Source organism: Quercus suber, unplaced genomic scaffold (assembly GCF_002906115.3).
Source record: "Quercus suber isolate HL8 unplaced genomic scaffold, Cork oak 2.0 scaffold_180, whole genome shotgun sequence".
NCBI classification, from domain to species: Eukaryota; Viridiplantae; Streptophyta; class Magnoliopsida; order Fagales; family Fagaceae; genus Quercus; species Quercus suber.
Window position 1 is genome coordinate 1040396 of NW_027069639.1, and position 15986 is coordinate 1056381.

Here is a 15986-nt window from a genome sequence, read left to right on the forward strand (position 1 = left end):
AAGAAATAAAGGAGAGACAAAAGTTGTAGCAAACACAATGAAGCAGTATGACAGGATTATGGCCAAAAGGCCAATGACCATAAAAAAGAGAGCATGGGCTTAGCAAGCTATGAAGATAAAGGCTTTCACCTGAACAATACCCAGCCTAGGAAGGGATAAATGGAAGAAAATATGAGCCCAAAAGCCCACGTATCCTTCACACCACAAAGGATAAACACAAACTAGAATGTACAGTAGAACCAGACAATGCAAGAGCAGCAAAAATGGTGTGAAGGCCAGAAAGGAACAAACGCAAATGGAGTGGAGCATGCACAAAGGACCAGGGCACCACCTACTTGTACCTAACTAATACATGGGAGGTAGGCCATGGGTCAAGGTATTTAAAGGGTGTGGTTTGGCGGTGGGGAGAAATGGAGGTCTATTTTAGGGTTCTCACTCAAGCTTCTTTGGAAAATGTTCTGCTGAGATGACATTTCACCCAAAAGAGGTAAATATGGGCTAGGACCACTTAATGCATGCCATAGAGGTAGGTGATGAGATAGCTTAATCCTTATTTATATGGGTAAAACAAGAACAGGGAGAGGTTAGAAACAAGATAAATAATTTTGTTTGGAAATAGAGAGTGGCGCAACCAACACACTTTAGGCAGAGGTAATGGTTGGACAGCCGGCAAGCTAATGGGCAGTCTTGGAGAGATGCCCACAAGGAGCCAAAAATGGTTGAGGGACAAAAGGGGTAAATCCTACAACAGCAGACAGTATAAAAGGGGGTAACCATGAACAGTAAAAAGGGAGAAGGGCAAGAGGTAGAAAAGAAAAATAGAGGGAAAAGAAAACAGAGAGAGACAAACGAAAAAAAAGAAGATTCAAAAGAAGACTAGAGGGAAAGTAAAGCAGTAGGAATAGAGGCATGCATTAATAAACCATATTTTCTCTCTTGACAGACTCACTCTCTGAAAATTGAGAATCGAACCTCAAACCACTTAGGCCCTTTCTCCAGAGTGAGTAACTTCTATGCCAAGAGCCTTTTCTTGAGGTTACCTGCGTTGGAGATTAGTTCCCTTCTTAGGTTCGCTTCTGTTGAAAAGCTCAGCCAATAATCCAACAGACAAGTTATTTCGTTGGTTATGTTTATTGGATGATATTCTTACTGTTTGGTCAGAAGTTACTAAGTTATTTACTCTTTTTCTACTGTATTGTTATTTCTACTCGCTGTATTATTCTGTCATAACTCTATTAACTCTCTTCATGGTGTTAACTTTATTTAATATGTTTCATTATCATAGTTATTCTGCTATTGTGTATTCTTGCCATAACACTTATAATAGTTATTCCTGCTGTGACCACGCCTTACGCTCAAGCCACAGTGCTCATGCTAGGACGCATCTTCATTGGGTGAGTCTAACTTGTGCACAAGCTGGCCTGAATCACATTCCTAGCAAGTCTAGTCTCAACTCTCTTACTTTAGACTAGCAAGCCATAATACAGTAGAAGGAGTTGAGGCCTAACAGTGAAAAAAAGGCCCTCACAAATTGTAATTGTTGATTATTAAAAAAAATTAAAAAAACAAAAAGAAAGTGCAGTTGTTGATCTCATAAATTATATTATAAAAATATTAATATAAGAAAATAGTAGTTGGTTTTTTATGAATTCATTTTGAAGAAAAGTTAGTAAATTTTAAATTATTTCATTTGATTAACAAAAATAATCCTCTTAAAAAAGAAAAGCAAGCAAACATTAAAAAAATAATAATAATAATTCATGCTCGTGACTTACTTGTGCAGTTGTGCTATTTTAACCAAACGGCCAAATTCTATTAGAAAATGCAGCTCAACTTGAACCTCATCAACCAACCTCAAAACTTAAACCCAGCCAACCCACATCTCAAACAAGGTCCATTCAAAATCACACCCTAAACAAGATTCAACTAGCCCACATTTTAAAGAAAATTCCAAACACATGAGAAATCCAATTTGAACACCACACTAACTTAAAACCCAAAAGCCCATCAAGTTAAGTCTAATAAAAAAATCCATTGAAACTTTCAAAGCCTATGAGTTTAGTCCAAAACACATAGCTGAACAAGCCCAAAAACAAACAAAGGTCTATCAGCCAACACACTCACTAATAAACTGCTTTTTGAATACTGGAGCCAATAACCCAAATGGCAGCAACGGCTATATTGGCAAGGCAAATAGGCGCATTGGCCACAAAGGGTGGAGGAGGATGGTACGGCCCTCACATGGCTGCGGCCTCTCGTGCCATCGCCGAACGACTTCCATTGGTTGATCTCGTTCTTGAAATCAGAGATGCAAGGGTACCCTTCTTTTCTCATCTCATCATTCTCCGTTTCTTTAGTCTGTATTGTACACCAACTGTTTGATAAAATGTCTGCATATGCATGTACATGTATATCTATGTTTCATTTTTCTTTGTGTGGATGTACTTGTTTTAGCATCTGGGTTTGGGTTTCTTATTAGTGTTGAACCCAATAAGAACTGGGTGGTGGATGAAATCTGGATTTGGATTTGCTTCAGTTTTGTTTAATGATTCAAAGCTGTCATTCATCTCTACTCTTATAGTGTAATACTATTCTGTTTTTTCATTACTGGTTTTTTTCAATTTCATGCCTTTAAGAGGGAATTTTTTTTTTTTGAGAATTCAGTAAGTTCATATATCAAACAAGACAGTAAGTCTACACACTCTGCTAAAACACAGCCAACTGTTCTGGCAGACTTTACAACCTGCAGAAACCAGAGAACAACAAAAATACCAACTAGCACTCCAATAAAAAACTGACTAAAGCAACTGCTTAGGACTTAAACAACTGCTTAATCTACAGAAAGCACTAGTAATCATAATTGCCATAAGAGCCATTAGCATATCAAAGAGGTATGCTCAGGTAATAAGGTGCAAGCAGCCCAATCTAGAGCTTAGAACTTTGTGAAGCAATATATTTCCAGCCATAACAACATGCCCCATTTTAGCTCTAATATCCCATTTAATTCTCTGTATAATTTGTTCTACTGTCAAAACAATTCCTCCATGACATTTGCTATTTCTACCATATGTGATAGATTGTGGCCCACCAGACCATTTTGCAGAAGGTAATTCTAAAAATTCTTCCCTCAAAATTAGTCGCTCCCCATTGGACTATTTCATCCCAAATAATAGGAACATCAGTTACTAGGCAAAGCCCCATCACATGCTTCCAAATTCCTCTTGGTAAAGGAGCACTCAAAATACAAATGTTCCCTACTCTCTATTTTATTTCTACAGAATGCACAATAACTATCCCCAAAAAAACCCCATTGGATCGGTCTATTTTTTGTAGTCAACTTATTTTTCAAAGTAAGCCACTTCATAAAAGCGTGTTTTTGTATTGCTTGAGGTAACCATACTGATTTCCACCATACCACCTCCATCTCTTTATGCCTTAACTGGTTCCAAGCAGCAGCACAACTGAACTTGTCATAGGGAGAAGCAGTTCAGAAAGGTTTGTCTTGGTTACCAATAGAAATGAGGCTGAGCTTAAATCTAGCAAGGGGTTGGCACCATTCTCCTTGTTTCAAGTCACTATTCACCTTAGCTTCAATGGAGCTTGCTGCATCATATATTGGTCTATACACCCATAGGTCTGAATTAGAATACCATCAGGATTCCAATTATCCTGCCATAAGAAGACCTGGCACCATCCCAAATCTTATGTTTTAGAAATCATCTTGCTTGACCTCTTTGCTTCAGAAGAGTTCTCCAACCCCATGTACAGTATGTAATATTCTGTGGGAGCTTTACAGACCAAAAACTATTGCCCCTCATTAGATTCTCATGAACCCAAGCAACCCACAAGGAGAAAAGTGATTGCTTGCTTTATCTAAAAATGAATTCTTAATTATTTTTTTTTTCAGAAAGTGTGTTTGTAAGTTTTGAGATAATTATCCTGGAAGCAATCTTACTGAATTTCTATTTAGAATTTGTGAGATACAATTCTAGATAATGTAAGCAAAGCCATCAAGAATTGGTTGAAACTTTAGCAAGGGAGCATGAACTCACACCTTTGGCAAGAACTAATTCAATCCATTGTTTGAGCTCTTAATAAACCAAAATTTGCTTCAACATTAATGGCTTATTTTCAGTTACTGTTTTTTTTTTCTTTTTTTTTGATAAGTCAATTCTTTTTTGATAATTTGATAAGTCAGTTCTTATTATTTTAATGTTTATTGTTATTGCTCTCTAGATTCCATTGTCATCGGAGTATGAGCAATTGAGAAACTACCCATCTTCCTCTAGGCGGATCATAGTGATGAACAAGATGGACCTTGCAAATCGGTCTCAGATTAAGGTAGGTAGTTTGTTCACTTCTTTGTTTTCTATAGTAATTAAATAAGAAATTTCTAAGGGTTGATAATCCTCTTGAGGGAAGCAAAAGTGTCCTGCAACTTGCAGTCCTTTATGGAGGAAGTTCACATATATCTTGTGCACAACCTATATCTCTGAAGGCACTTGTCATAATATCTATATGGCCATAAAATGATAGATAGTTTTCATGTGAGAGGAATTAATTATACTGCCTGAAATCTTCTTTGAAATCCATACCTATTTTAAATTCAAATGCTTTAACCCCAGCATGAACTATGAACTTGTCTTTAAATTAAGATATCCCAAACTTGACCGACATACACATATATATATATATATTTTTATTAGTAAATATTTTGGGGATCCTTTTTAGTTAACAGAGAAAGACTCTCATTCACTGCATGGGTTGGAAGGCAAGATTCACCACACCTTAGCTGCTCTATGGTGCCTGAAATCTTCTTTGAAATCCATAACTATTTTAAATTCAAATGCTTTAACCACAGTATGAACTATGAACTTGTCTTTGCATTAAGGTATCCCAAACTTGACTGACATATTTTTAATTTTTAATTAACAGAGAAAGACTCTCATTCACTGTATGGGTTGGGAGGCAAGACTCACCACACCTTAGCTGCTCTATGGTGCTGAAAGTTTCCTTGTCAATATTCTACCAATTGAAACACTAATTTAGGCATCACCAAGTTAACCCAAACAAAGTTTTTTATTTTTTGATAAATAATGTAAAAATATTATTAATAATAGATAGATTGCCAAGCCGAGTACATTGGGGATGTACTATGGAGGCACAAATCAAGAAACAAAAGAACAACGGTCAAGAAAAAAAGAAAAGGAAGAACAAGAAAAATGAGAAAAGACCACACTCCATTCAAAGAGAGTGTGTAAGAAAAAAGACTTAATCTCCAGCCAAGAATGTTCACAACCCTCAAAGCTTCTAGCATTCCTTTCACACCAAATGCACCAAATCAAGCAATGAGGCACTAATTTCCAAACATCAATGTGACGATGTCGTGCAAACTTTCCTTGCCAAGCCTCAAACAACTCAAGAATAGTATGAGGCATAACCTATTGAATACAAAACAAGCAGAAAACCAAAGACCACAACTCCCAAGCTATGAAGCAATGAAGTAGAAGATGATCCACCGACTCTTCACACCTCTTACACATATAGCACCAGTCAAGCACTATCACTCATCTTTTACGAAGGTTGTCTGTTGTTAAGATCTTACCTAAGGAAGCATACCAAGAAAAGAAAGCCACCATTGGAGGAACCTTCGATTGCCTTGTCATTCTCCATGGAAAGGAAACAAGAGTAGGAGGGTAGAAGGAGATATAATAACCTCTAACCTCAAAACCTCTATTCCTTGTAGGGTTCCAACGAACCTTATCTAGGCCAAACCCCCACACTGTCGAAGAATAGAACAATCCCATAAACCGGTCAAAGGCTTCTTCTTCCCAATCTTGTGGTGGACGACAAAATTGCACATTCCATTGAAACCTCCCAGTAGACCAACCCATAACTTCAGCCACCGAGGAATCCTTTGACCTACTAAGACAATAAAGCTATGGAAAGGCCTCTTGGAGAGTACAATCTTTCCAAAATTTCACTCTTGTACCATCCCCCACATCATAAACAAGGAGTTTAGAGAAGTTCAACCAACCACTCCTAATGTATCTCCACAAGCTGACCCCATAAGGACTTGTCACCTTTTTTTGTACACCAAACACCCCAAAAGTTCCCATATTTTGCCTCTATAACTCTCCTCCATAAAGCATCAGTCTCCATGCCATACCTCCACAACCATTTTTCTAGCAAGGCAGAATTAAAGTTTCTCAACCGTCTTATACTCAACCCCCCAACCTGCAAAGGCCTATATACCTTGGCCCAATTAACTAAATGTATTTTAGGTTCACCACCAATCCCATTCCACAGAAAATCTCTTTGTAATTTCTCCATACGCTTTGCCACCTTCCCCAATAAAGGAAGAAGGAAAAGAAAGTATGTAGGTAAAGACGAAAGTGAGCTTTTAATGAGTGTTACCTTACCCCCTTTAGATAAATACACTATCTTTCAACCTGCTAATCTCCTCTCCATTCTCTCTAGGATAGGATTCCAAACAGATAAATCCTTATATTTTGCACCTAATGGAAGGCCCAAATATTTCAAGGGCAGAGAAGATTGCCCACACCCCAACAGACCCACCAAAGCCTCCAAATTGTGTACCCCACCAACAGGTACCAATTGAGATTTTCCCAAATTAATACGAAGCCCTGACACCTCCTCAAATCTAGCAAGAATCGCCCTTAAATTAGCAATCTGAGAAGGTCAGCATTACAAAAAAATCAGAGTGTCATCTGCAAATAAAAGGTGAGACACCATCACTGATGGACCAGCCGTACTACCCACAGAAAAGCTTGAGAATTGCCCGGCGGAGGCAGCCACATCCAACATATGACTTAATGCCTTCATCACAATATCAAACAACAAAGGAGATAAAGGATCCCCTTGCCGAAACCCCCTAGAACTTCCAAAGAAATCAAATGGGCTACCATTGATCAGAATGGAAAACTTTACAGTTGAAATGCAATACCTTATCCACTTTCTCAATTTCTCTGAGAAACCACAACGCTAAAGCATATACATTAAAAATCCCAACTCACATGATCATACGCCTTCTCCACATCCAATTTACGTTACACACTTGGAACTCCTGACTTCAATCTACTATCAAGACATTCAGAAGCAATCAAGGCGGAATCCAAAATCTGTCTGCCCTTGACAAAAGTATTTTATGAAACCAAAATAAGCCCATGCGCCACCCTACGAAGCCGATTAGCCAACACCCTAGAAATAATCTTATAAATCCCACCAACTAAGCTAATAGGCCGAAAGTCCTTGACCTCCACAGCATCCACTTTCTTGGGAATAAGGGCAAGGAACGAAGCATTAAGACTCTTCTCAAACACCGCCTGAGTATGGAAATTGTGGAATACAACCATAATTTCTGTTTTCAAAACACCCCAACAAGACTAGAAGAATGCCATGGAAAAGTGATCCGGGCCAGGTGCCTTATCACCATTAAAATCATCGATCACCCCAAACACCTCTTCTTCCTCAAAAGGCCTATCTAGCCAACTTGCATCTTCTACTGAGATACTAGAAAAATCCACATCACCTAAGATAGGTCTATGAGCCACATCCTCAGAATAAAGCTGCCTATAAAACTGAGAAATATAGTCTGCTATAGCAGCCGGGTCCGAAGACAACACCCCATCTACCATAAGCCTATCAATAGAATTAACCCTCCTGTGAGAGTTAGTTATACGGTGGAAAATTTTAGTATTCCTGTCTCCTTCCCTTACATAGAGAACTCTAGATTTTTGCCTCCAACATACTTCTTCCAATAGCTTTTTCTAATTCATCACAAATTCTTCCCATTTCTACCCTTTCCTCCTTTGATAATCCTCGACTCTCCAACATATTCTCTAGAACACTTAGGTCCTTCCACAATTTTTTAATCCAAACTTTAACATGACCAAACACCTCCACATTCCATCTTTTCAAATCATTTTTTAAGAGCTTTAATTTATTGGCCAGAATAAAACTCGGTGTACCATGAACCTGATAGGAATCCCACCAAGACCGAACCCTATCCACCAAACCTTCATCCTTAAGCCACATATTCTCAAATCTAAACGGCATACTCCCTCTCTGAAAAGATCCACCCTCAAGGACAATGGGAAAATGATCCAAGCACAACCTAGACATCCGTCTTTGAGAAACTGTTGGAAACTTATTCTCCTAATCTGCAGAAAACAAGAATTTGTCCAGCCTAGCCTTCAAAGCAACTTCTCTAGAATTAGACCAAGTAAAAGTACCCCCTTGCAATGGTAGTTCAATGAGACCCTGTTCCAAAATAAAATTGGAAAATTCCCGCATAGCAGTAGTGAAAGAATTAGACCCTAATCATTCGGAAGGGATCCTAACCACATTAAAGTCACCACCCACACACCATGGGACACTCCACCAGCTATTCGAGCCACAGAGTTCCTCCCATAAAAACCTCCTATCTCAGTGTAAATTAGAACCACAAACACTAGTAAACGCCCAAACAAACTGATCTAACACACTTGTAAACTTGAGGACCCAGGACCAAATACTTGTTGCCATAGAGCAACAGAGAAGTAGATGATTAATAGATTCCTCATTATAGGGGAAAGAAACCTTTAATACTCCTAAAGGCATTATAATACAGTTGAACCTCAAACACTCCTTTCGTTTTTGGTATCCACACAGCTCGATCAGGACCAAACAAGGAGGGCAGATTAGCATAAAGAATCTCAAAAAAAGAATCAACTGATTCCATCTCTTAGTCTTGATAAGACCAGCTGAATTGGGGATTCCAATGTCAACACCCCCTCCCTCTTGATATGATGATACTGAAGCCTCGTTCTCTATTGTCAAGGCAAACAAGTCTAGGAACAAGTCCTTAAGAGAGCCATCACCACACCAAATATTTGTCTAAAACCTCATTCTAGAACCATCTTGTATTTCAAACCGTACGTATTTAGAAAAAGAATCCCATCCCCCACGTATATCCTTCCCCAGGATAACCCCATCTGCACCCCAAATATGCTCTGTTGTTCAGCCTCACCATCCTTATTGCATTAGAAGGTACTGGAAGGAAGCCCCACTTTCCTTCCTTTCCCCAGCAGGCAACAACACTGGGAGGAAGACAATCAGGAACTCTCCTCAAAAGATGGTCCTGTTCCACTCTAAATCTCCCTGGCCACTTCCGTAGAAGTGCTTGACATATCAGCCTATGTTAGTCTTGGTATTGACTGCTTTTTTATTTCAAGATTGTAAAAGATATCTCAGCTGAAATTGTGTATAATGAGTGTGATTTTAAATAATAGTGAAATTTTGTCATGGTTCCAACTCTAAAGTCATTGTTGAATGTTGATGTACTAGTGATCATCATCTGGAATTGTCCTAGGCTTGTTTTGTTCCTTTGATGATTTCATAACAACTACAACATGCTCTTTGAAAACTCAGCCATTCTGGATCATCAAAGTTTTAGATTATATATATGCGTTTCATCAGAATAGACAAACTAAATTTCTCTAGTAATTCTATATACTTTCAGGACAGTGAAATTGTAAAGTGATTTTTTCGCTCATTTGTCTTCAAATAATGTTATCTTGTAACTTCTTCGTTTTCTCCCCCTTTTTCGGTTTATAGGAGTGGAAGAGGTATTTTGAGCAACAAAACTGCATCTCTTATGGAGTCAATTCCCATAATAAGGAAAATATAAAGGAGGTAAATATAATTTTCTTTTCTCTTTTCCCAAGTGTGTAGAGGTCTGTGGAGCATTAGGCATAATCCATTGTGTGTTTAGATAGTCTTTTGTATGTATCCATTTTATTATGGCGTATGAAATGAGTCAAATATTATGTGAGGATCAATGTTTGTACTATGGATAATAACACAGTGTCAGTTCTTTTTTATCATTATCTATGACCTATTCATTCAAGTGGGTATGGATGTGCCCTGGGTGTGCATGTGCACATCTAATTTCTTATTGAAATGTGTTTGACAAACTTAATGATGAGATTTTATTATAGTTAGATATCTAAACCCGATCAAAACAATTATTAGTTCTATTTTGTTTACTTGGAAACTACTTCTGTTGATTATCATAGTGGGTCTCTATTGCTGTGTTGATTTTTCTTAAAACATATTATTTATATATTTTTTAAGTTTGCTCGGTAAACCACCCTCTACTGCATTGTTATGAAAGGAGCAGGTACCACTAGAGGTAGTACTCATTGGCAAATATCAATAGGTTTGCCACTTGTATTATATAGAATAAGAAAATATAATCTATTGTTTGTCATTGGATCTCTTGCTGGAGTTAAGCCGTATCTTCTTTCTTTTTTCACTTGATAATGATGTGTTAGTGATCACAATGTGTTTCTATCACTATGACAATTTTTGTCAAAAACCAATTTAATAGGTTTCCTCTTCATCTCTGATGTTTTCATACTTTTCTGTTCATAAAGCCTTTGTTTTTATTTATATAAATTTACTCCAATTCAAGGAATTTTCACTTCTTACAGTTGCTGAATTTTTTACTAGCCCGAGTCAGAGAATTGAAGAGGACAAATGATTTCAATTATACAGCAGTGATAATGCTTATTGGGATTCCGAATGTTGGTAAGTCAGCCCTTGCCAACTCTTTGCATCAGATTGGGAGGATCCTAAATCAACAATCATAATGTCATTTTAAAATAAAGAAAAAAAAACAAGGAACTTAAGATAGGATTTAAAATGGCTAAGAAAGAGCAAGACAAGAATTGATGACACAGAACAGATGAGAAATCTGCTAGCAGTGCTTATGGAATGAATGCTTTCAGGTTCAAAAGTTCTGGCTTTCTGGTTTATTGTTATAAGATAGGATTTAAAATGGCAAAGAGGGCTGTTTCTTGAAGCAAATAGGTTTCAGAGAGCATTTCTGGCAGCAGCAGGTTTGATATTTCTTGAAGCAAAGTGGTTTATGATAAGGATTTAGGTTTAACACAGAAAAAAGCTCAATTTCCACTGAATACAAGCCCAGTATAAATAAATAACTAAATTGATTAATCAACAAAGCCACTCGAGCTCAATTGAGATGTTTAACAACCATATAATCTGCTCAAATCAGTTTGATGATGACATATGGGTATCCCAAACATTTGTATCCACTAAATGCATTCAGGGAAACAAGAAATTCACTAACAGCCACAAAATCATAATGGTTTCATGAATTTTGAAGTTCAGTGGTTTATCGATACCATATTGATTCATGCTTAAAGAGTTTGTAATTTGGTGAGAAAGAGTTATAGAATGACAATCAATTTCACACAGAATTCTGATCCCAGTCCCAAAAGAGAGATCAATGCTCGTATTTCAGTTGTTTACCATATTACAAGTTTTTTTTTTTTTTTTTTTTTTTTTTGGGATAAATTACCATATTACTTATTTAAATCTAATCATGAAACTAAAAGTACCCCCTGAAAATAAGATCATTTCGTGATAAAATGATCTCCTATTTCAATCTAGATAAATATTTACTAGAGTTATTTAGTTTGCATAGAAGCGCTACTGCTATTAGAGGAATTAGTGCAGAAGAGTTGAGCGAGAGAAAAAGGCGCATTTCTCTCTGAACTCCTAAAGTCTGTTTTATAAGTGGAGGTTTCCCCCTCACACTACTAAAATGAGAATTTTCTGGCCCTGTCCCTACACATGTAATGCTCATAGCTGTTACTGTTCAGAACTGTTGTTTTCTTATGTCTTCTTACTAGAAGGTAGCTTACATAGCAATTATTGATAGTTATCAATAAAGAGAAGAAAAGCATAAATAAAAAATCTAGATGAATATAATCAATGACATGTATAATTTTGAGAGTATGATGAACAAAATACTGATACCTGTGTATGATCTGTGGGGTATTGCCTTTTCTTTTTTTGTTCAACTCACAGCTACTTAAACCCTCTGCTTTGAGGTCTAAGAATGTTCTGTCATTCACATTCATGGACAACTTTGCCCATTTTTTGTATTCATCCTTGAATTAAGAAGAGCTAGAAAATATTGAGCAATTTCCCTTTCTCCTAATAAGCAATCTCTAATTGATCCTGCAAATAGAATAAGCAAACCTGACTTCAAATTGTTGCAATGGTTGGAAGTCTCAATATCATCCCATGCATCTTAGATATGACACTGATGTATACATGGCAGTTACTCCATTTACATACCAGAGTAACTCTAACACACTTAGACAAGCTATAGGACACATCCAAACCCATGGAAGAGCAAAATTTAGCAGGTAGAATCATACCTGTTAAAGCTAACTTGGAGTAGACCTCAGTGTCGAGAATTTTGGGAGGCAAAACACCTGGGGGTCCAGCACATAAACATTGGGATGACTACCTATCTGAAATTAAAATGAACTTTCATTTACAAAAAAATAAAAAATAAAATAGAAAGGAAGATGAAAGGAGCAGAAATATTCTAAAAAGCTAATTGATTCTCCAAGAAATATTCAAAACCAAAATAGATGGACGTAAAAAAATTTATTCCCCTCCCCCCCCCCCCACCCTTTGTTATTTTTTTATTTTTTATTTATTTTTTTCCTTGGCTTCCAAATAAAGTATCAAATGGAGTAAGCTAAATGACTGTTTTCTCTTTTTTAGGGTTTAGGTTATGAAGGGATACCAGAATCTTTTAACAGGAAGCCAAATTGAACATAATATTACGTTGGTGGGGTTGTATCAAGTATGCAGATAGTTCTATGTGCCCATTATCCCACTTCTTTTTTGGGAGGGGGGAAGGGAGTATATAAATTATTCGAAGAGCTGATGCATGACCAGTAGATTTTAGTAGCACCTGCGTATCCCGGTATGTACTTTATTTCTTGAAAAACTTCAAAGGCACACAATGTTATAATCAACGACACATACCTTCAAGCTGCTGATATCTTTTGTCTCGCCTGGATTTGGACTCACTNAGATGAAAGGAGCAGAAATATTCTAGAAAGCTAATTGATTCTCCAAGAAATATTCAAAACCAAAATAGATGGACGTAAAAAAATTTATTCCCCTCCCCCCCCCCCCACCCCCTTTGTTATTTTATTTTATTTATTTATTTATTTTTTTCCTTGGCTTCCAAATAAAGTATCAAATGGAGTAAGCGTAAATGACTGTTTTCTCTTTTTTAGGGTTTAGGTTATGAAGGGATACCAGAATCTTTTAACAGGAAGCCAAATTGAACATAATATTACGTTGGTGGGGTTGTATCAAGTATGCAGATAGTTCTATGTGCCCATTATCCCACTTCTTTTTTGGGAGGGGGGGAAGGGAGTATATAAATTATTCGAAGAGCTGATGCATGACCAGTAGATTTTAGTAGCACCTGCGTTATCCCGGTATGTACTTTATTTCTTGAAAAACTTCAAAGGCACACAATGTTATAATCAACGACACATACCTTCAAGCTGCTGATATCTTTTGTCTCGCCTGGATTTGGACTCACTATTGCATGCTTCAACTTTCCTTTCTCTATGAGACAAGGAATATTCCAAAAATGAAGGGGAAAAACCCAGTAAATTTATAATAAAAAATACAAATAAAAGAATAGAAGAAAATAAATTATTATAAGATAGTATTGGCTAAAAACATTAAAATATATACATATATATATATATATATATTTGAACCCAACAGTTGTTTAGATGGTTGAAATACCTGCAGCACTAATTTCATAGTACATGATGTTCGTCGGACTCTCTTTGAGACAATTTCATCTTTTGATGGCAATGTGCAAGTTGGAGAGGATTTGAGCAGGCTTATTGAGGCAGAGTTGACTGCATTGCGTGAAGCTTTTCAGGTTCCTGTGGAACTTGGTGAGGAGGCTCAAAATAAAGTTGCTGCTAAGTTACTGAATCTTTATCGTACTGGGCGATTGGGACATTATACTTTAGATTCTTTACCCTGGCACACTTAGTGTTAGCGATCCTTTTTATTGTATTATATTCACTATTTTGAAAGTGTTCTTTTATTGATTTTGGCAATGATGCTTTTTTCTCTTTCTAATAGTTATTGTAATTATCTCTCTCTCAAAAAAAAAAAAAAAAAGTTATTGTAATTATTATTCTAAGGTTCTGATTATATTATTCACTTGCATTTTATACTTTTGGCTAACAAAGCCATTGTAGTATGCACCTTGTCTATCTGTGCCTAAGGCATTAGAAGATTGTTTTCTGGAGCACAAAGTACCAAAGGAGAACCCATTAATAAATCATTTAAATTTGTTATGCACTCTGTCAGCAGCAACGCAATGTGATTTGTTGTGGTCTTAGCATTTTTCTAATACATATGCAGTTTGAGTGCAAATATAAGTTTCAAGATCACTCCACCAACTAAGAACGGCCATGCACCACTACCCATAAAATCAAGAAAGAGCTCTCAGTCTATCAATACTTACTATGCCTAGACCTGGTAAGTTTTCCCGTGCTGAGTCAAATTAAGTCACAAGCTCAACCATACTCACTCTACACTGCCAAATAATTGAGTGGCTTCGGCCTGACCCTCAAAACCCATCTGATTTTTTTTTTTTTTTTTTTTAATGCCTTGACCCATGAGTCCCACACACATTTAGATTTAAACCAAATGGCCAAATTCCATTTGAAAATGCAGCTCAACCTGAGCTACATCAACCAACCTCACAACTTAAACCCAACCAATCCAGGTCTCAACAAGGTCCATTTAAAATCACACCCTAAACAAGATTCAACCAGCTCACATTTTAAACAAAATTCCGAACACATAAGAACCCAATTTGAAAACCACACTCAATTAAAACCCAAATGCTCATTTAGTTAAGCCTAATAAAAATCCATTCAAAGCCAATAAGTCCAATTATAAAAACGTAGCTCAAAGACAAAGGTGGACCTTTGTAATTAAGGGTCTGTTTGGTTAGACGTTTTGAGAGTTTAAAGAATGTTTTTAAAATATCCAAAACTTTGTTATGTAACCACAACTCTTTATAGTTTTTTTTTTTTTAAAAAAAAAAAAATTATAAACGTCATTTTAAATTCAAAAAATCATTTTCCAATAGCTTATACAAAAACACCCTAAGAATACCCAATCCCTATATTGCCAGCATTTTTTTTTTTTGGTCTCTTGTATCGTAATGTTTCTTGTAATTTGTATCAAATAATTTAATTGGGTTATTATTAGGTTCTTAATGATGAAAGATTGAAGCTTTGATGAACTCCCTGACCAGAAAATGAATGTTCAACACACTGAGGAAGGCTTTCATGGAACACAATTGGCAGCAAATATTTCATCACAGGTTGTTTAAAAATTAAAAAGCATGTTTTCATTAACACATCTGCGTCCAACAACGAACTTCCAACTTCTTATAGACATGATACTGGGAGAAGAAGCTAAAGAGTTTTTAACTTGCATTTGAAGGTAAGTTGCTATTCATTTGTATTTCTTGTTTACATCTGGTCTGTTAATTCATGAAAGCTACAATATAATTTTTTTTTTTTTTTAATTGTCATGAAAGATCCAAATTCTTTTTAATGGTCTTCACTTCACACATTGAGTCACTCCTTAGATTTTAGATTTTTAAGAGTCTTCACTTCACACATTGAATTTCAATTAGAGTCTCAATTTCCTTAATTTTGGTGTACTTAATAATAACATTTGGTCGTCAACTTCAATCTCGATACAAAATCAATGCTTATAATATTCTCAAAAGAGGAGAATGTAGCTACATCCCCCTTATTTTTCTCTTTCAATTATGTGATCAATAGCCTTATTCACCTCACATTACTTCATTGTCTTGGTTTGTCCTCAATCCCTGGGAACCATTGGATTTAGATTACAAAATTTTAAGTTTTTAACCATAATTTTACTTCTTTTTAGCTTTGCTCTTGAAGGGTTTGATTAATGAGATATATGCTTTTCAGTTTTTGTATCCATGCATTATTCAGAACTAGTATGTAACCCCGTGCTACCGCACGGGACTGGTTAATTGTAATGATGCTATTGGCCAATTTTTT

General features: G+C 36.4%; 1 protein-coding gene and 1 long non-coding RNA gene across 2 annotated transcripts; one reads left to right on the forward strand and one right to left on the reverse strand.

Annotated features, from left to right (window-relative positions):
- Window positions 1-1814: 1814 nt before the first annotated feature.
- Window positions 1815-14232, forward strand: LOC112027446 (DAR GTPase 2, mitochondrial). The gene is made up of 5 exons (XM_065778360.1): window positions 1815-2316; window positions 4237-4341; window positions 9619-9696; window positions 10497-10633; window positions 13666-14232. Exons 1-5 carry the CDS (start codon window positions 2164-2166, stop codon window positions 13916-13918), a joined length of 726 nt encoding a protein of 241 aa, XP_065634432.1. The 5' UTR covers window positions 1815-2163; the 3' UTR covers window positions 13919-14232.
- Window positions 11852-12922, reverse strand: LOC136069622 (uncharacterized). Its single transcript, XR_010630863.1, has 3 exons — window positions 12877-12922; window positions 12255-12350; window positions 11852-12051 (listed from the first exon to the last, which is right to left on the reverse strand). It is a non-coding gene; the product is annotated as an uncharacterized LOC136069622 (long non-coding RNA).
- Window positions 14233-15986: the final 1754 nt, after the last annotated feature.